The sequence below is a fragment of the Chelonia mydas genome, chromosome 5, assembly GCF_015237465.2.
Source record: "Chelonia mydas isolate rCheMyd1 chromosome 5, rCheMyd1.pri.v2, whole genome shotgun sequence".
Taxonomy (NCBI): domain Eukaryota; kingdom Metazoa; phylum Chordata; order Testudines; family Cheloniidae; genus Chelonia; species Chelonia mydas.
Window position 1 is genome coordinate 19079436 of NC_051245.2, and position 21814 is coordinate 19101249.

Consider the following 21814-nt stretch of genomic DNA (forward strand, 5'->3'; position numbering starts at 1 on the left):
CGAATCATGATAATGTTGTGTATATGAATATATATTTTTTTAAATATGTTTATTAACCAAACAGTAGGGCAAAGAAATACAAAGCATACACCAACTATAAAAATAACAGGGAATGCATTTAAAAGGTTTTCATTACAAATTATCATGAAGCTAGAAAAAGTCAATATTTTTAATCACTTTAAAATACTGAAACATGTTTTCACTATGCTCTTCTACTCCCTGAAAATCTGTTCTGACACCAGCAAGGTCTCACCCCAGCAAGGTCTACATCAGCATGTAAGATGAAAATTAATCTTCTGGCAACCCTAAACTAAAATATAAACATGACCACAAGTGCAAACTATATATTTTCACCACTGTCCCTGTCACCTCCATTTGCATAAGCTTGCAAGATATTGAAATTTAAAGTCTGTAGACAAATGAGGCAGGCAAAGGGCCCCGATCCCACTCCTGTTGAAATCAGTGCCAAAACCGCCTCTGACTTCAGTAAGACCAAGAGCAGGCCCCAGCACAGAGGGAAAATTTCATGAAGTGCACTTGATGACTCAAAAAATAGAACAGGTCTTGACAGTGTCCCATTTGAGAGCATCAAACTCAATACGAAGAGCTGTAAAAATCACTTACAGCACTTGTATTCCTCAATTCATCCATATTCATTCTTCCTATCTCTATCACTGCACCCTAGGTGAATGTAACATAACCATGTGCATGATGAGGAGATGAATAAGACAAATTATTGAATGTGTGCTTGAAGGAGGCTTCAGCCAAATCAGAAATCCTGAAATGTGCACTTCTAATTTTACGATGAAAGATAAAACAGAAAAAGTCTTCTAAGTGGAAGCTTCACAAATGCTTGAAAGAGCTGCAGCATCTCTTCATCCCAGGAAGCAATGATCCTGCTTGCTGTCCTCTCCAAAACAAAGATGCTACGGACTTTATCACATTAGCTCCTCCCCAACATAAGAGCAGATCCTTAGCTGATGTAAATCAACATAGATCCATTGACTTCTATGGCGTGATGCATGCCACTTTACACCAGCTGAGGATGGGATCCATTAAAAATCCACCATCAATTTCTTTAATATTTGTAATGCTTAAGAGAAAGCTATAACTACCAACTCTTCATTTGCGGATACTATTTCCCCACTAGTGTTTTTTGTTTTTAAAACTTTCTCACCCTTCTGAACCTGCTGCCTCCAAACAGAAAAGAAAGTGTTAGTGCTGAAATACCTTAAGAAATGCCATTCTTGCAGTATTTATAGCTAAGCTATAAGCAAGAAATCTGTTCCCACTAGATTTTCAACCCAGTTTTGCAGATCCAAGGTAACTGGATAAGCATCTTAGCTCTTGGGTGCTTATCAACACAAAATCTTTTGTCAGGTTCACCCATCAGTAGATGAGATGTTCTTCTGCAGCAAATAAGTTCTGTCATGAAACCCTAATAAAATTAATAAGAAAAATAAACCTTTCCAGTACAGATGTTGAAGACAGCTCTCAAACGTTTCAAAGAATGTTGGCATGCTAAATGGCATTTATCTGTATCTAAGCAAACCAATGTGAATACAAAATTCTGACTGTAACAAAAGTCTCAGATAACTACGTGTTATTAGCCATTGGGCTAGGTAAAACAAAATGGCACTAATCATGGAGATGCACAATCATGCCTGTAAAGACTCTCCGCCAATTGGATGAAGGACATGGAACTAACAATGAGATAAGATGAGAGTTCAAAGAAACTCTCTCTTTGAAGCGTCAACAAGAAACTTGGCCTCTTAGAGTGAGGTAGCTTCCTGACATACTCTGAAGAGATTTCATCTTCAAGTTTCCTCCTTATGAACAAATTAAGATTAAGAAACTAGATAGCGTGTCTCAAACCTCCTATACCTTTGGAAATGTGGCAGCTTGAAAAGGACACTCTCTCCTATCTTTCTGAGAGATCAGATATTGGGCCAGACCTATAAACTAATTGGGCAGCTTATGATTCCCTTGCTAATAACAATAACTTGCTATGCACAGACACGAGAACCTTGCTTTGGCATGATAATGATGTTATCATGGAGTACTGAATATATGCTGTTAATGATGGAGGGCTGGCTTCACCTCTGACTGAAAGGAGCTGGAAATAGCTCACTGCACAGTTATGCACAACCTGGTCTCCTATAATAGTTTCCCCAACATGGTAACCATATTTTTGGCTGTCTTCAAGGAGCATCTCCAGCCACGACGAGAGGGTATGCTTTGAATAAATAGCACAGCTCATTTTTGCAGTACATTTCTGTGGATCTTTAGTCTTTGTGCACATTTTCACTACAAAGGGAACATATGGTCCATTATAACTGCTTCAAAATGTTTTTGAGCCATTTGAAAAGTTTTTAGCCTCTGGCACCATGGGGTTTACAATATCCCTCTCTACAAGGGTTCCCCGGAGTAGGGGGGGATATTTAAATCATACAGTACCTTTGGGATACAATTCATTTAGATACCGTGCGGTCTCAGTAACTCCTGTTCACCTTCAGCTATTTCTTTTGATGGATTCATATACTGTACTTGGAGAAATGTATTAAGCTTCATCCTTCCCAATAAACAATAAGAATTTTTGCTGTGGGATGCATTGGGCTGCTAAGTTAAATCGAGACACATTCTAGAAAGTAATGAGGTAACACTTTGTTTTTTAGCACGGGTTTAAGAAATCAGACAAAATTGTTATTTCTTCTAGCTTCGTAGAAGTTTCAGATAAGTCTGTCCTTGATATTAGAGTATGTATTTTTGGTAAAGAATGTTTACTCTGAATATTGTACATACTGAGAGCTCAGGCATGGAATAGATTATTAAACTCTTTGCGAGATGGAACCAAGCCATACTCTAAATTTTGTGCCACCCCAAACAGAGTGACAGTCTTCCATGAATATAAATAAATAATGTGAAAAACATGAGAACATTTAATGGAGAGCCTTGATCTGACAGTTATGAGAGTGGAGAAAGGTCACTGTACTCTGGGAAAAAGGAAAGGAGATAATACAGACCTGATAAGACTTAAAGAGACCCCATCAACTGAAAAAAAACCTTAGAGTAAATGAATAAGATTAAAAAGAATAAATTCTTTCTCACTATTATTTTCAGTGTGTTTACTGGTGCATTTCACACTACTTTGTATATTAGACATTTTCACTGTTTCCCCGACATACTTAATTTCCTGCTTGTCTGGGCTTCTCAGACAGAGACAGATGGAGATTTAAAAACAAATAATAGGAAAATGTGGCTGTAAAACCACAAAAATTTGCAGGGGAATTCCAGAGTAAGTGTCATACCTGCAACCCATTTTTTGAAGTTGGATTAGACTTCAAGTTGATTGTGTCTCTTGCAGGAAATGGGTCTCATCCTGCTCCACCAATGGGCAGGATTGGGTGAGTACAGAAAGAATAGGACTGCCTCTTTTTCTTTTTTCCTTCCTTCCCCCCCACCATAATCTCAGTGGACTTTCCGTCTAAATGACTGGACTAAGGAAATCAACAAAGAAGGAACAAATATAAAATCTCCATGAGACTTAGCAAAGTGTGTCTGTGTCTCTCCCTCTGTAAAATTCTCATTTTGAAAACGCAGCCTAGCCCTTCCCGATGGCAGACTGGCTTCTTACATCTAAAGATACAATACATCACACATTCCAGTTTCCACATGCAAGGAAGGAAGGACAGTCTTCCTGATCAGTCTCTGAGTACCCAGGACTGAACAGAGACGTTTAATATTAACCCAGAGAGGAGTGAAAGGTGTTATGTTTTTAAAAAAGTCTGGCAACAGTCTTTCAACAAACTAGTTTCTTGCTTAAAATAATAACAACACACAGTCATTATTTTCACCACTAAGTATTAAACAGAAAACCAACAAGGTACTTGTAGACACGGAGCATCTACAGAAGAATGTACATTAAAAGCTCCTATGGTGACCAAAACTGTTCTGAACTGTGTGTTTATTTTTGTGTAATTGGTAATTTTGCTATGTTCACTCCCTAATTAGATATCAATGCATTTTCAGGATCTTGTACGTTTCAATCACAGTCAGGGACATGAGAAGAAGCATTGCTCGTTCACACTGACCAAACCGCTTTATCAAATCTTGACACGAGCATGAACCTGAAGCACTGTTACCACGATGCTGCCACTAGTGCCAATTAGCTATTCCAGTTTTAAAAGAGAGAGATAAAAGAAATAAAGTGGAATATAAATGAGGAAATTAGGACAGTAAAAAAACAATGTCCACTAGTTAATAAGCTGGCTCTTAAATTAAATTCTCAAATTTGTGGTGTTTATGAAATATCTAATTTAGGCAAATGAATTTTCTACTGTTTATACAATAAGACACAGTATTTCCTAAGTAAATCTTCCCAAAGAATACGAAATCTCCGGAGCAATTAGGCAAGAAGAACAGAAGTTAAGCAGTGCATTTGTTAGCAACTATGATGCCGTAGAATGAAGCGGAATCATCTAGCTTCTAGATGTACTTAACTACATTTTTCTCCGAAGGCTTCTATTGGACAAAATACAATCAAATAAACTTAGTTTCGGAGGACCTAGAATATCACAAAGAACAGAACTGCCTTCGAATAGCATTAGTTTAAGACCAATCAACAAAGACTCCTGATAACATACTGCACGTGGTATCTGATACCTAGCCAGTCACAGAAGAGTGAATTCAGGTTGCAAGGTCCTACGAAACAAATTGTTTTGGTAATATGTAGACAAAATGAAAGAATACAAGGCAATAAATAATTGTAGAAGTCCGTCAAAAAACAGAATAGCCCAACTTATGTACACAGACGAGAATAGCAAATCTTTATTTTCCAAATCTTTATGTCCATTTCTCCTCCAAATCTTCATCACAAACATTCAGTTACTGGTGAAAAAGGACTTTAAGCCTAACAAGCAAAAAAAGTGGCTCATCCAAACTTAGGTAAATTTATGCATCAGAAATCAATACAGCTCTCACGAAGTACTTTGATATACACCGTACTGTAAAATAATGTAATTTGTATTTAAATAATGTATTTAAGAAGGACTAAACCAACAATTATTTCTAAATCTGGGTAGGTATGATTTATGCAAGGTGAAGTGCAAAGCTTTAGGCTTTTGCAATAAAAACACAACACAAATCTCTTAATATCCAGATCACTAAAGTCCAAATCCTCTCCTCCATGCACAATGCAGGTAAAAGAGCTGAGTGCTGGGGAGGTCCACTGAGATCAAGGAAGATAAATTACTCTCCAAGCCAGTGGAGTAACAGTAGGGCAAACCCAGGTCTGCTATTGCAGTCTTAAAGCTGCAGTAGCTAAGGAAGCTCTTGAGCCTCCTCCTTCCCTTGCAGGAGGTTTGGGTATTGGATCTATCCGTGGCGGTCATGCAGCCAAGGCCCTACTCTTGCCCTTCTCTCTAAATCTCTATTCAGTCCCAACAGGTCATGAAGCAAAACCACAACTCTGATGCCTATTGGATGGTAGTCACGCAGTGGAGGGCTGGGGCAAAAAAAGACTTACTTCTAACAGACTATAGACCCAATTCAGCAAGATGCTGAATCCCTCCTGTGGATGCTCAGGACTGACCTCTTATACAGTTAAAAATTAAAAACACATTTAGAATAAAAACCATATTTGAAAATCACTTTTATTTGTATTTGTATTACAGCAGTGTTCAGAGGCCCCAGTGTGCTAGGCACTGAACAAAAGGAACGAGACAGTCTCTGCCAAGAAATAGACCAAATAGACAAAGGAAGTACTATCTATCCCATTTAGATGGGAACTGAGACACAGTCAGAGAGATATGTGACTTGCCCAATGTCACAAAGAAATCCATGGCAGAGCTAGGAAATGAACCCTGACGTCCAGTCCACTGCCATAACCACAAATAAACCCTCCTTTTCCTTCACACTCCCGCCAATCCAAAGGTCAGCATTCTGCCTGTTCCCTCTAACCAATGATAGCATGGAGGAAGCTGATGTCATCAACAGTAACCGAGGAAACACAGACTTCTGAACTCAAGTCTTCTAGTGAGTAAAAGGATAAATATTTTGCTTTAGGTTTCATTTTAAAGAAAATAGCTCTATATAAGAGTATCTTTATCATTTTCCACATTTTATCATTTTCCAAATGTTAATCTTCTTCTAATCAAAATGTAGTATAATATAATTTTGCTTAATTCTGTCCCAACTAAAGTCAATGGCAAACCTTTCATTGAACTTGTGGGGGATCAAGATACCTGCCTTTTTCCATTTCTGTTCACTTAATATTTCAGCCCGATCTCAGAACGAATACCCCAGGTCAGCCAGCTAGAGTCTGTACTTAAATGTTAATGTGAGATCCTGAAAACTGAATTCAAGCACTATTTGGTTTGCCACAAATTGACACATTATATTGGGTTTTGATAGTTTGATGTCCGTGCGTCGTAAGGTTGACTAAACTATAGTTCAGGCATATCCCCTATTTTAAAAAGCCACTTTAATGGTCAAAGAAAACAAACGTATTGAATTAATATACAGGATATAATTAAATCACAAAGTATATTTACAGATTTGTTATCGTTCTAATTTAAAATCATAAAAGTGATGGAACTCTGAGCCATTCAAGTCATTGGAGTTATGAATGTGCATCTGAGGACAGAAATTCAATTTTTAACCCCATTTTACATAGGTATCAAACCACACGATGTATCTATATACATATTAAATCCACATAAGAAATCTGCCTGATGCTAACACAGATCTTCATTCATGAGAGTCTCAGCCAAAGGAGCAGCACTGCAGATGCTACCAGGTTGCCTTGCACTCCCTCCTAGCCTCTGCCCTCACATGTGCCCTACAGGATTCACTCTCCAGGCTCCACGGATTCAAGGTAGAAGATACTCCCACGCACTTATTTGCATCTTTCCAAGTTTCTATGGAGGGATGAGACTTTTACATTCTGTTTAAAATATAACAAAAACATTTAAATGCAGATTTGTCCCCAAAGTATGCTTTGAACCCCAAAGTCCACTGCTACATACTTGACTGCAATACCTTTCCTGCTTCTGATCTTATTTGGAGAGGGCAAGAAGTGACTGGCACTAGGCGCTGGTTTAGGAAAGGGACTGGACAGCCTGAAAGCAAACGCAGCATTGCTCTCTGGATGGGAATCCCTTCACAGGTCCGTCATGCTAGCAGTAGGCAAGGCTGCTAGTATGGATCTACCATGCACCTAGTTACCCTCAAAACATATGCAATATATGCAGGTTCACACAAACAACTTGCAGACACTTGCACTACAGAGACTCCAAGTGTCACAGCCTCAGCTCAGGATAGGCTTGCTTTTAAGACTTTAAAATAACTCCCTTTCACGCATTTGCATCTCACTGATGGCCAACACTTGCTGTCCTCACTCCGGAAAAACTCCCATTGACTTGAAATAGGAGCTTTGTCCAACTAAGGAATGCAGGATCAGACATCTTAAAAGGGAAAACCAGTGGTGAAAAAAATGTGGCACTGACACATTATGCACTATGTTACAGTTTGGGGGTATTTTGCTCCCAGACTGAAAGTTTATATGCCAGTGCTGAGCAAAGTTCAAATGCTCAGTCCAAGGCACAAACTTCTCAGAAAGAAGGTTTGTAATGGAAATGCTGACAGACCCTTAAGTCTAGTGGCACTAGCAGGTGCTCTCACGGTACAAAGACATAATTCAATCAAGTTTTAGGCTGATGTCACAAAGTACAAAACAACTCAAATGGTTTATGAACGGTACCAGAACCTCTGAGATTAAATTACAGTCTTGATATTCAATCAGGAGTCATGCTTTGTTATTTTTAACATAACAAAATCATTTTAACAGTTATTTATCAAACGGGTTGACCATAGTCAAATGCATGATCCAAGGAGAAACCAGGTTATGCTGTGTTAATCTGGTAACCCGCAATTTTATATAAATTATTCAGGAACAAGGCAGTTCAGGAATCCTTTGTTTATGGCCAACATCATCAGAATTCAGACAGATGGGTGCCCAATCTAGTTATATACTCACAAAATATAATGATCTTATATATTATATTGGTGTATCTGATTAGACTGAAAGTCTTTATGAAAGATATACTCTAGTTCAATCACAATTTATTGGCTTAGATGCAGAAATTACTGGGTGAAATTCTATGGCCTGTGTTATTTAAATGGACACGCTAAATGATCATAATGGTTCCTTCTGGCCTTAAAATGTGTGGATGAGATTCTCACCCCTGTTCTGGTCACAGTACACTGGGTAAAAGGACCGGAGCAGCATTAAGGGGGTCTAAAAACCTAGGATCCAGCCAAGAGGAGAATTCCCCCAGCACAAGAACTGAAGACGACAGCCACATGCTGTATTCCAAGGACTCTTGCATATCCTAGTATAAAGGGTGGGGCTGAAGATGGGAAGGGGATGTCAAGGGTATGAAGAGGTGGCGCTGCAGCACACAGAGTTGCAGAGATTCTAGACAGTGCTTCTGTCTACAGGCAGTTGGTGATAGGCTATCATGATGTGGACAGCCCTGGCTAGGGGCCACTGCGGCTCCCTGAACTACTCAGAATCGGCACAGAGGTGACAGATACCTTAGACCCACTTCCCCTTGACCTGCAAGTTCTACCATGGCACAGCACAAACTCTCACCTTATGAATATAATAAGCACGAATATATATAGCATATCCACATAGGGCTCAATTCTGTTGCTCTTAATCACATGAGAAAGTCCACTGACCTAACTGTTCCCACTGACTTCTATAAGAATACTAACACAAGTAAGGTCTGCAGGACAAGTCACCCTTAAAGCAAATCTGAAAGAAGACAATTAAAGCCCAATTCTACTCCCCTGGAAGTCAACTGAAAATCAGAATTTGACTTCAGTGGAAGCAGGATCAGACCCTTATTAAACATTTAATTTCAGTGACCAATATCTCATCTTTCACTTTCGATAGACTTTGAATAGACTGGGTGAAAGGCGCCACTTAAGTGCTTAATACATGATCTCAACCTCAGAGGACTTTCCATCAAGTGAAAGAGGAATCTCTAATTATTTTTAAAAATCAACTCTAGAGGATAAAACTAATTCCTCAAAAGTACTCTCCAAATACAGCAGGACGTGTGAAGTGCTGTTTCCAAAATAGATCAATACAGTTAATAAACTCCATATTGTCATTACCACCAATGATAGTCGAGAAAGTAATTCATCAAATGCTAACTGTCACAAGAAAGCACAATAGCATTCATAGGAACAATAGTGTTACTGTACCTTTAAATAAAATATCTTTTCACAGCTCTGAAATCCACCAAGATAAACTGATTTTTAAACACACCTGGTTGTTTGATAAGCTGATCAACTGCGCTTTTATTTACTTTTGCGATGAAAGTAAACATGCCAACCTTTCTCAACACTTTTGCTATTCCTGCAAGTCTGTTAAGAAAAAAAATATTTTAATGGCCTTATAAAATATTAAGAAAATTGTCTAAAAATTCAGTCACTACTGCTTCTGTACTACAGCCTTGCCAATGACTACTAGGCAATAAGCCCTTATTGAGAGCAGGTTAGATAAGACGTATAGAGGTCCAGTATTCAAAAGAAGACACATAGCATGAAGGCACAAATCCCAAATGTTTATACTTCATAATTACTGATAATGGTAGCAGAGCTTGGGCACTTGGGCCAGATCTTGGGGGGTGCACAGTACTTCCTAACAAGAACAGGAGTTGAGAACCCTAAAGACCTTATTGCTCTGGGCCCTTGGACATTCAAATATAAATAGCTACTCAAATGCGAATGCCCAATTTTGGTAGTTATTTTTTAAAATCCAGTTCTGTGTTTAAAATCAAGATTCTTACATGCAGTTTCTTGTAGGGATTAACACTGCAGAACAGAGTGGGCCAGACTAAATGTCCAAAGTGATCTCATTTGGCTCTTATTGTTATTATTATGTATTTCCAATCATGTACTAGGATGCTTTCCAGACAGAAAAAAAGGTCAAGATTCCTGTTCAAAGGTCCTCTATGAATGTAAAGACTGATAAACATATAGACAAAGGTTACGGAGGAGTATAATATACACACTGATATTTACTACAGTATAAATATATACATTTATTAAATAGGACATGTAAACTATTCCCAAATTACACAGATTCTTCTCTCTAGAAACCAAAATCTGACTTTATTTATACCCGTACAACCCAACTAACTTCAATAAGAGTTTTGTCTGAGTGAACACTATGGGATTTTTCCCCAATGGTTCTATAAGCATCTAAACAAAATGAGTATGATCCTTGAGATACTTCCTATAATATAAATGAATTTGCATTTTTTGGACAAGTTTAATTTCTACCTGTTGAATGGCTACTTTCACCACCTTGATAACATTTATCCAAAAATATGTTGGTAAAAGATCTTTAAAATACAGACTATTTGAAACACATACACTGTTCCTTGTTAAGCGATTGCAGTTCTGTTATCTTGGCTCATGGGAACAGATCTAAACAGCATCATAATATCAAACACTGAAAACACAGGCCAGAGGTCACCACAACTCTACTTCTTTCTAGGCCTTACTAAGTCAAAAACTTCCAGATACAAAATGTAGTTTACCTTTCGATGTAAATGTTTAATCTGAAAAGCTTATAAAATTACTTTGTTTATCATAGCAAATGTAAGAAAAAAGGAATAATTTTAAGCTCAAAACACAACTGTTTATATGACAGTCTTTAGTACGCTGTCATTCTGAGCATTTAAGAGAGATTCAACATAAACTTTCATTGCATAGTTCTATTATATATGCTTATGTGACTTAGTTGTTCATCTGTTATCTAAGTGATTTCCTCACTGCAGTAATATGATAAAGATAATTTGCTGATGTTGTCCAAAAATGTTAATTATTTAATTCTTAACAGTCTTTGAATCCCAAAGTGTGTTTGTTTAAAACCTGTTATTTACTGAAGTCATTATCAAACACTGGACTTTCAAATTCAGCCATGGCATAAATAGTAGTGTAAATTACACACTGGATGTAAGAGGGCCAGAAAATGTGTATAACTGGCAAAGCAGTGCAACTTGCAGGATCTGTTGTTCAGCAGGTGCACAACGCAATTATCATTTCTGCCTCAGTAGTGTTCTATGGGAATCAAATTCAGTTCATGGGACTTGTACTGACTTCTGACAAGAATGAATGTGAATTTGGTTCCTAGCTTGCTGCAGGTGGTGTGGGAACAAACCAAATTAGAAGAAACCTATTGTATCTCATACCATCCTGATAATCTCTTTTTCTACTGTATCCCTCAGTGTGCAAGTTACACTGGTTTTGAAACCCCACTTAATGCCAGATCAGGGCAAGTCACACTGGTTTAACACTTGAACCCTTGTAAGACTAACTTACATTCATTCAATAACTTATAACATCATTTATGTCAATGCTAAATTTGGCCGACAGACTCCCATAGCAGCTGCACATGATTCTTTCAAGCTGCACTGGCTGAATTTTGGACCCAATTAATTTTTTTTATCACTCAGACTGTGAAAATATATGTTTTAGAACTATAAACTACATAAATGGGGTTGCATACCTACATACATCGTGCGATAGGTATATCCTGATCATGATTAAACAACAAACCCATACTAAACACAAAAAAAGATACAGTAGCTAACAGCAAAGTACATGTATATATTACAGTTTCAAATATAATAAACATGGTACTGCACTCTACATAACCTTTTTTGTAAATTGTTACCTAAACTATCTATCATCTTCCAAGGCTACAGTATGTCAGTGACCTCTTCGTCAGAAGTTAAGAGGGGATCATATCGTCTTTCTGATATTATTAAGATACTAATTTAGTTTCAAATTTTAAAATATAGGCAAATAATTAGAGATGGCATTTACTTTAGGATGCTCTTTATAGAATAACACTCACTTTGGCACTTTGAATAAGGTACATGCTTGGTAATAATCTCTTCTATTTATGCCTAAATGTTTAAGACCTATAAGTATGTAATATGGGATCTCAGGGCCAATTCAAACACCACAATGTAGGCCTCATTCTGCTTCCAGTGTAGTCAACAGGGGATTTGCCATGGAGGCTAATGGGAGCAGGATCAAGCTCTTTATACATAAACATAGCTGGAAGGATGGGAGGTAACCAGCATTCTTTTTCTTCTTAATCATAATTACACAACATTAGTGATGAAAAATATGAAAGTAGTTGCTCTTCAGTATTTGAGTAGCTAAATCCTAAAGATTTAGCAAAAGACAAAATAAGAGAAGAATATTACAATCCATAAATACAATCTGACCATGGTGAAGACTGGCAGGTTAAATGATCCAAGGGTCTGCGATTTCTACCGCTACTTTTTTTTTTTTTTTTGCATCCATACACCAAAATGGTGGAATGTCGTGTGTCAAATTGATAAACATGACACAACATGCAACTGAAGCCCACACCCATATTAAATAATATTTTTCTAAGTCTGACCCTTAACGTAATCCATTACAAATTTGAATATCTACAGCTAGTCTTTCAGGGCATCTATTTAACTGCAACATATAATCATATACCAATGCCAGTTTCTACTTCTCAGTTATTAAAACTACTCCTCTGTATGGTTAAAATCCCTCATACTTTATTTTCTGCTGTTGAACAGTAATTCTGCATTTTTTTTAAAAATAAAATAATAATAGCACTCCTCAAAAAAAAATCTCCCAATCGCGTCTATTCTCCCCCTCACACACACACACGACTCCTACTAACATTAATGTGAGCTGTGGATGCAAACTGAGGTGGCACTAGACTCAACAGCTACCAAAACCCTTTTTAAGGTAAATATTATATTTAGTGTAAGTTTTCCTGCTGATCAACTAATAATAAAAAAATACGTGCTTTATCACAGAAGGGCATGCTCAAAGAATGAACTGTGTAAAAGCCCTTCACATTTTGCTACAATTTACCCACAAACACAGGCCAAGTCAAAAATAACTTCAAAATCAAACTGAATATGTGTCTTTCTACTTAAAGAAATATTAATTGGTAATCACTATTTTTTCCAATTCAGGACAACTTTAATCAAACTAGGGACACAATTAAACGCAAGCTTTTAAATCCTTTAAATCAATAGACATATTCAGTAATGTCTACGCTAACGAAGATTTTTCACATAATAGGAGTGGCCAGTCCTAAGCATTAATTCGTTCTATTGCTGTTCTCATCCACACAATATTCAAATACACATACTGTAAGCAATCTTTAATAGATGCTTGAAAATATAGGTAAAATTAAATACTTGCAGAAGAAGAAGAAGCCAAAATTTAACACAACTGGGAGGGAGAGGGATTTTGTAACCACCATATAATAGCTGGAAATCTGAAGTGTGCCAGATGTGACCAATGTACTAGATCTAACAAGTTGTTCAGTACCAACAATATCATATGTCTGTTTCAAAATCTATTCTCAAAATCAAGTACAAACAATTATTGTCTCTCTCTTATCTCACACTCCCACTGCTAACTAACAGTTTTTATTGTAGAGAGTTGATATAAATGAAGAACATGACAGATATTCACAAAATATTTTAGAATGCTGGAAAAGTAGATTTTGTTATTTTGCCACCCTTTCCTAAAAATTAATAAATAAATAATAAATAAATAATTGATTCAAATGGACATGTGTATTTCTCACTTTGGTTTAAGACCATTGGCTAGCAGGTACTAAATCACTTTACAATTTCAATATACAAGTTAAAATAACTCTAGGGAAGTTTTCTTAAAAATAATTCCAATCCTCACCAATTCCCCCTGTTAAGGTCATAAAGCCTCTGAATGAGCATGGCTGAATTGTTTTAGTGCTCTCTGCTGAACACCTGCAAACATCAAACAAAAGCTGCTGGTCCTTTACTGGGTTGACAAAAACCTTTCATGTGAAAAATGCTCCATGGGAATGTGATGGCTGTGGCTCAGGTTACATTCCTTTCTCCCTTGCAGCCTCACCATTTCTTAAGGTGGTAAGAATCCATGTTTGTGAAATTAAAGATTAAAGGAAATATGGCTCTACTTTATTTTCATTCACACTCTACAAATCACAACAGAGCATTGTGTATTAAATGAATAAAGAGCTATAAAATGACTTCAAGATTAAATGTTACCACACTCGGCACAAACACAGTTAGTTTCACCTCACTACATGGGACTACTTTTCTTTGGGGTCTTTTTTGTACTCAGAAGTTACAAGTCAACACAGAGGGATGACGACATCTGTGCGTCTTCAACACAAGAAATATCAGTTTTACTGAGGAATGTCATTTGTCTGCTCAAACTTTTTAAGTTAATCTACCCAGTAGAAAAAGTAATCTGCATACAAGTCTCAGTTTTGAACAAATTTTGGTAGCTAAAAAAAATTGGGACAACAAATTATATTTCTGAATTACGAATATCACTGTTTTTAATGCTGCTGAATATTCATTTATCTAAAACATATCTTGCAGCAGTTTCCAAGGCACTACTATACACAGCTATACACATATACCATGAAACAATAACTACACTTTTTCTTTATACAAGTATATCTTCAAGGCCACAGATATACGATTTAGTGCATTAGGTACAATACTTTTAATATGTGGGCATTGACATCTTTTTTGGGAACCAATGAACAAGCATTTTAAATTGCCTGTCTAATGACCAAACAGGAGATTTTTATATAGTAAATTGCAAGTTATTTACACAAAGAATAGTGGACATTTTCTTCACACTGTGAATAAAATCTACCAATATATATTTCTATTTATCAGGCAGGGCAATTCTACCCTCTTCTATCACAAAGTGCTATATTTAAGCATATGCATGTTAGCATAGATTGTGAGATTAAGTATGAATTTCAATGAGAGCTGTTATTTTAAATGGTCCACATCTTAATATTACTGACTTACCTCAGTTCATTAAATCATTTGCATGTCAAAAATGATGCACCAAAGTTATTTCCATAGTTTCAATTTTAGACATAATACAAACACTATAAAACTCAATTTCACTAACTGTTTAGAATTTTTATCCTTTGTTATTTTTGATCACACTGGCTTCATAGCTGAAGCGTAAGACAAATTTCTTAAATATAACAATCTATTTAATTACTGCTAGACCAGAGTTAGCTACTGCATTGATTGTGTATAAGCATGACAAATTGATTTGTCTGGCACAAATGCTTTACGCTTATGTCCAATGAAAACAAATGTATTGAATATTATACATTCAATAAAAACAGCTATTGTCAATAAAATTATAAAAATAGGATTAAGCACTTTAACATAAGAGATATTAGGCAAACTATGACTATAAAGTTATTGAGATCAGTAAAATCTCCAAAGTCACTACATTGAAAATATAACTATATTTATGAAGAAAAATCATAAATATCTTGTCATTATTTTAAAAATCTAAATATTATCAGAGGAGACAAAAAATAGAGTTTAATAACTCTAAGTGGCAGCTAATAGGACATATAAATATTGTATAATACAAACTAACATCAAATTAATGGTAATAAAGTCCTTCTTTAGAAATTAAAAGTTAATTAACGTATCAGTGCATTTCAGAAAAATGGTTAAACTGAATGCACAGAAGAGGTTTCTTTAATTACTTGAGTACAAACTGAAAATAACAGACAAACTATACGCAATGACTTTTACACACACAGAGAGAGAGAGAGAGATCCAGTGATAGTTTGCAGTAAAGACTTGTCCAAATTTACTACCCGATTTAGAGCAGTATTCTGTATACAATACTGTTAGGTACATTGTACAGTTATGTTCAATTGCCAGTACTTTTAAGACACTGCAACTGTTTAACTGTAGATGTATTTGTGAAACATCCAAAACACTACTTGCAGCAATGTAAGAAACCCTCTTAAATGGAACTGAATAGCCAAAAGAATAAAGAAATTTAAATGTGTCTAATTTGAAGTAGTCAGGCATATAAAAATTTCTGACATAAAACTCCTCCCTAATTGCCAGACAATCATTGTACAGGTGTTCTATTGCGAAAACTCTGATTTATACATATACATAGATACACATACATAATATGTCACCAACAAGGCTCATATATTTATTAAATGAAAAAGTCACCCATATACTACAACTACAATAAATAATAAATAATATTAATAATAATGATAATACTCAGTGAATTTCAGGAGACTCTTTGAAAGGAGTAAAAACATTAAGAAAGAAAAAGTATCAGTGTCTTAAATTAAAAAGGATAATTTTGAGATTTCAAGTTTATCATGATTATTCCATCAGTAAACATTAACTTCTAAAATTAAGAATTATTTGCTTTAGTATGGCTGACCTTTCTATTATGATTCCTATTTTTTTATTTATTTATTTATTTAATAAAAGAAGCTTTGTGACTGTTAAGTCTTATCCTAGCTGTTTTGGTTATCGTTCTTCATATAAATAAACAGAGAAACTCCCATTTTTAAACAAAGCATTCTCCAACGTTTGATTTTTTAAAAAATGAGATTTAACCTAGCTCACTTTGAACAATTATACTGTTGATTTTTTTATTTACAATAACAAACGTATGAAAATATTTGAAAATGTTCCAATCAGACTTGTCGAAATAATAATAATGATAATACTACCAGCTCTTATATAGCGCTCAGTGAATGTGCTCTCCAAAACAGATTAACACAACCAAAACAGACAAAATGCACGTAAATAAATAAGACTATTTTAATTGCATGCTAAGCAAAGATTTTACATACTTGAGCCAGTAAAATGTCCACTTGCCAAAGAAGTTGGTCCATTTTTCCCACTGCTCACAGGAGGTGAAAACATCTACAAGAAACAAAGAAACATTACTGCTGGAAAACAGGAGATTTTGTGTTCATTGTTAACCCAAAGTTCCTTCCACATTCTCTAAAAAAGGACATTAATAGTTTACTTAATATGAATCATCCATCTGAAATGATGGTACTGAAAATGATACCGTATTTCTTACAACCCCACCCCTAGCCCCTTACCACTTCCACCTTTTTTTTTTTTTAAATTAGGCTCATTAGAGTCCCAAACAATACAACTAACATTTGGAAAAATCACAGTCCCCAACAATATTACCAAAACTTAGTGAGGAACAATCCCCACTCAAACTCCTATGCTGACAAAGGCAAGGGAAAAAAAGTTTTTGTTGAAACCTTGGCCATAAATGTAGCAATGTCCATTTCCATCCCGTTTTAGGATTTGCCTGTCATATGTGAACCCAAATAATAATAATGCAAAGTGCCACCTGCCCTAAATTCTCATTTCGTCTCTAACATGAGAGCAATTTGAAGCAAGACTCTCTCTCTCTCTCTCAATCTCTCTCTTCCCCTCCCCCTTCTCTCTCTCTCTCTCTCTCTCTCCAGCATTTATTTCGACCCTAATTGGTTTCCCTCTTCTTCGACGTGTCTAGTGGATAATACGCACCTTCCCTGAGTCAGAGCCTGCAAAAAGCGAAGGAACAAATGGAAAAAGTGCAACAAGCAAAGGCGGGGGGGGGCTGCAAAGCTGCCTCAGGCTACATTTCCTGGCCAAACTTCCCAAAGCCATTTCTCCAAAGGAAAGTCTTGAGCAGCATAATGACAGGTTTCAGAGTAGCAGCCGTGTTAGTCTGTATCCGCAAAAAGAAAAGGAGTACTCTCTAAGGTGCCACAAGTATTCCTTTTCTTCCTGAGCAGCAGCAGACTGAAATAGCCTCATTTACAAGGTGGTTTTGATTTTCGTGGTAGTGTTGATTCTTTTTAGAACATACATGCACCTTACACCAAACTGGTTTTTTCCCTTAAATAAATGCTCCTGACATATTGTGGGGAAGGGGGGAGGGATGAGGAGGAAGGGAGAGGAAGGATGGGGGGGGGTAATAAAACTAGACAAGTGCACACGTCCAGATTAACGTTTGCCCTCAGAACTAGGCTATTTGCAAGAACCCCAAAGAGACAAAAAGTACTTTTAAAAAAGCACCCTCTATCTGGGGGTCCTCAGAAAAGATTTAAACAGGTTTAACGACAGCAGAAGCCATCTGAGATTTCAGAGAAAACTTTAAACTGAGGCAGTTGTGGATTTCTTTGCACTCTCAATGTGCCAAAAAAATGAAACAAGGGAAGAACTGAAAGTAGAATATAAGTAACTAATTAGTAATTAATTAGTTCACGTGCCATCAACACTTTGACAATGTAAATAAGTGCTGAGTAATAGGATTATATTATTGTTAATATTAACTAATGATGAGAAATGTCCATTTTTAGGTGGGTTGATTTTTTTGTAAAAATAATTGCTGGACATCCATGACATTAAAAGTAAGCTAGGAACAAGATTGCATCTCCCATCACGTACAAGAAAATATAATAAGACTCTTGTTTTTATTTTTGTTTTGTTTTTTGTTTTTTAAGAGAGCATATTTACCATAGGTCTAGCTGCTGATTAAAAATTACCCAATGTACTTAGATCACAGTTTTGTTGTTTTGTTTTTTGTTTGGGTTTTTTTTTTGTTTTGTTTTTTAGTTTAACAGATCAGCTAGAAGATATTTTTTTACAGCTGTTGTTAATTTCCACCGTTGTTTCTTACCGCACTGAAATCCAGTAAATCACTCAGTTCTTTGTCCGTCCCTAAGGCAGCCATTCGCTGTTGGTGATGCATTTTAGCAAAATCACACAAACCTAGAAACATGGAAATAACCGCAATCAGAAACCCAGTCCCGAGCCTTAGAGGAAACACAATCGGATTTTTTTTTGGGGGGGGGCGGGTAGATTGGGGAGGGGGAGCTGAGAAGAAGGGAGGGAAAAAAGATGGAGGGGCAGCAAAAACAACAACAAAAAAGGCGATATTGTATTTCCAAAAGAGACGATCGAAACCTGGTAACATCCACTCTAAACCCAAATCCAAAAAAAAAAAAGGAAAAATAGAGCCACGCTCTCAACGCATCATTTATGCAACAGGAGGTTCAGCGAGGAATGAATGAGAATCGCAGGGAAGAAACTACAGCCATCCGCTCCCAACTTTTTTTCCTTTTCCTCCTTCCATGTAAAGCAGCATGTAAGGATTTTTTTTTTAAAGACCCAAAGTCTTTAGAGTGAAGAGCCGCCGGGTGCAAAGGGAAATCAGAGTTGGGGGTGGAGTGGAAGGGGATGGGGGGCCGAATTCAGGCTTTGACAATTAGACCAAATCCCTCATTTATGAAAGAGAGGATGGTTAAAAAATAATAATAATAATCAAAGCACCTCAGGCCCCTTTGCAAAGTCATCAATTCCTTTAAAGTGGGCAACCGGGGTGGGGGGGGGCATAGGGAGACTCGCTCCATAAAGAGCTCGCAGCCCCCGTGGAGGCAAATAAATAAATACATTCAAAAATAAAAAGCCGCGTGGTGAGCAAGCCCCCTCCAGCAGCTCCTGTCCGAGCCCACAGATCCGAGCTTAGCTCCACCATTACACCGGCCGGCCACCGATCGACTCTAGCCCAGCGGCGGTACCTACCGCCCGAGAGAGGAGAGAAGGGACTCCCCTTCCAAGAACAGTACCGAGCTCTGGGTTTCATTGCTATAATCACGGCATTCACCAAACACACACCGCTACCGCCACTAAAGAGCAAGAGAGACACGCCAGAGCTCTGACTCTGAACCAAACTCTTTCTGCCTCGGGAGAAAGCGAGAGGGAGGGAAGGGGGGGGGGGGGGACAACCCCGCAAACAAACCAAAACAAGCCGGACTGCAAGTTCAGCTAAGGAAAGGGGACAAAGCAGCAGCAGAAAAAGAGCACGTTCCCCTGGCTCTGGGCTTTGCTTTCACAGTAACACCTCCAAAAGGAAAAGAAAAAACGCAAGCGGGCACCTCATTGTCCTCCAGACCCGCAGCTCACGTAGCCTGAAATCCCAGTCAATTGGTGCCGATTTCCTCCTCGTCCGAAGCACTTTTACATTGATTACACTTTAAATTTCTTCAGCTCACACACATACACATGGCAAAGCAAGTTTATACTAGGCTGCAAATACACACGTGATTGAAAGACTTTGCCAAGAAGAACAATACCCCCCCACACACACACACACACACACACACACACACCCGTATTATCCAGGTCATCTTTTTAAATTCTGTTTTGATTTGGTTGTGATTTTTTTTTTTTGCACCTAACGCTACATTTCACATGCTGGGTTTCAATTTACAGAGAGTATTGCTGCAAACTTGGGGGGGGGGGGGGAAATCAACCATTTGATTTGTTTTACACTCAAAAGTTTCTGGGGACCATGCCAGCGGACCCCTCCCACTCCACCCTTAAAGCATGTTATACTTTTACTTCAAATGTTGGTGCTACAGGCCCCATATACTCCAAAACCTCAATCCTGACTTCATTTTCCAGCAGGAAACAAAGCACCAAGTTCGTTAGCTGGATCGTTGAACAATATAAGTTCATACATACAGCTACACTGCATAGATGCACTAGTACAGTGTATTTTCAGTTTGCATTTACACATTGCACAAGTTGTAAGGTTTTTTAAAAAAAATAACACAACGGGATCAACAATTTTAAAAAAATCACACAAGTTACTCTAACAGCAAATTGTAACTTTACCTTAATGGTCACAAATCTGTTCACAATAGTCCAAGGAAATATGTATCTATTTTAAAGAGAGAAATCTTCTGCGAAAGTGCTTTATTAGCTCACATAGGTTTGACCCCCCAAAAACACAAAAACAACAACAAAAAGTACTTTAACTGGTTCTCAGTCCTGGTCCAGGGTTATTCCCCGATTTAAACGAACACTACACCTGGCTTTGTTTTTTTGTTTGTTTGTTTGTTTGTTTTTTGTTTTTTTGATTCACCACCACGAAACAAGTGTCCCAAAATCTCCCCACCCAAAACAGAACAAAAATAAAAGCCAGCCAAAAAAAAAGAAAATCCAAGTAACTTTTCCCTCTTTTGTTTTTATAAACACATGGTTATTCACAAACTCTTCAAAATCTTGGTGGTGGCGGGATGTGTTGTTCCCTCTGTCCTTCCTCGGTTGGTGTTTTTTGTGTTGTTGGTTTTTGTTGGTTTTTTTTTAAAGTCTTAAACTTGTTCCAAGTTTACAGCTCTCTCCTCATCATCATCAGTGACTCCCCCATGGAGACATTGGTAATAATACGTTTCCCTGAAAGATACATTGTAATCCATTCACATCCGGGCAATGCAGAGGGGTTTATAAAGAGAACGAGCTGCTTGCTGCTGCCGCCGCCGCACGTTGCTGCTTGCTGCCGCCGCGTCGTCTATTACGGACAATGACGAGAGGAGGAGGAGGGAGAGAGAGAGGGGGGAAGGAATGGAGAGAGTGATAAACAGACAGGCTAGAGAGTCGACCAAGATGGAGTCAGCTCAGGCTAGGTGGGAGGAGGAGGAAAGTGGAGGATGGTTTCTGTTCAGGATAAATGGAACCTCCCATTCACCCCCACCCATCCCAATGCAATAGAAACAGGAAGCTAGTGAGGACGTGAGTCCCTGTGAAAGAGACAGACAAATAGGAATTGAAGAGCCCTGCTGATGGGCACCAGCTAGTGGTGCTGAAGATTTAGGAGCAGCTGGAATGACTGACCGGGCTAGAACTGGGTTGCAGGTTTTGCCACCTGCTCTAGTACAGCCGGGTGCACTTTAGTTTAATTTTTCCATGCAACATTGTGACCCTTCGTCACACAGGAGGGTTTGTGAGAGGTGTATATGTCCCCCAAAGCACTCTTGGGAGCTGTGTGGTGAAGATGCGATGTTGCTGTCTTACCGTATATTGAAGTTTTGATG

The 21814-nt window shown here is 37.5% G+C and overlaps 1 protein-coding gene across 20 annotated transcripts in view; it reads right to left on the reverse strand.

The window, feature by feature from the left end:
• TCF4 (transcription factor 4) overlaps positions 1 to 21443 on the reverse strand; it is a 315197-nt gene extending 293754 nt beyond the window's left edge. For 2 of the 20 annotated variants that reach the window (XM_037902553.2, XM_037902552.2), the window contains exons 1-3: positions 19521 to 19641; positions 18616 to 18707; positions 16778 to 16850 (exon numbers count right to left, since the gene is read on the reverse strand). In XM_037902553.2, the coding sequence (XP_037758481.2) occupies positions 16778 to 16850; positions 18616 to 18707; positions 19521 to 19581 (226 nt within the window). In that variant the 5' untranslated portion in view covers positions 19582 to 19641. Of the gene's footprint in view, positions 1 to 16777; positions 16851 to 17206; positions 17368 to 18615; positions 18708 to 18902; positions 19032 to 19520; positions 19645 to 19873; positions 20015 to 20615 lie in introns of those variants that run through there. The other 18 variants (XM_037902556.2, XM_037902557.2, XM_037902563.2 and 15 more) reach the window with 18 other exon arrangements.
• Between the last annotated feature and the right edge of the window lie 371 nt (positions 21444 to 21814).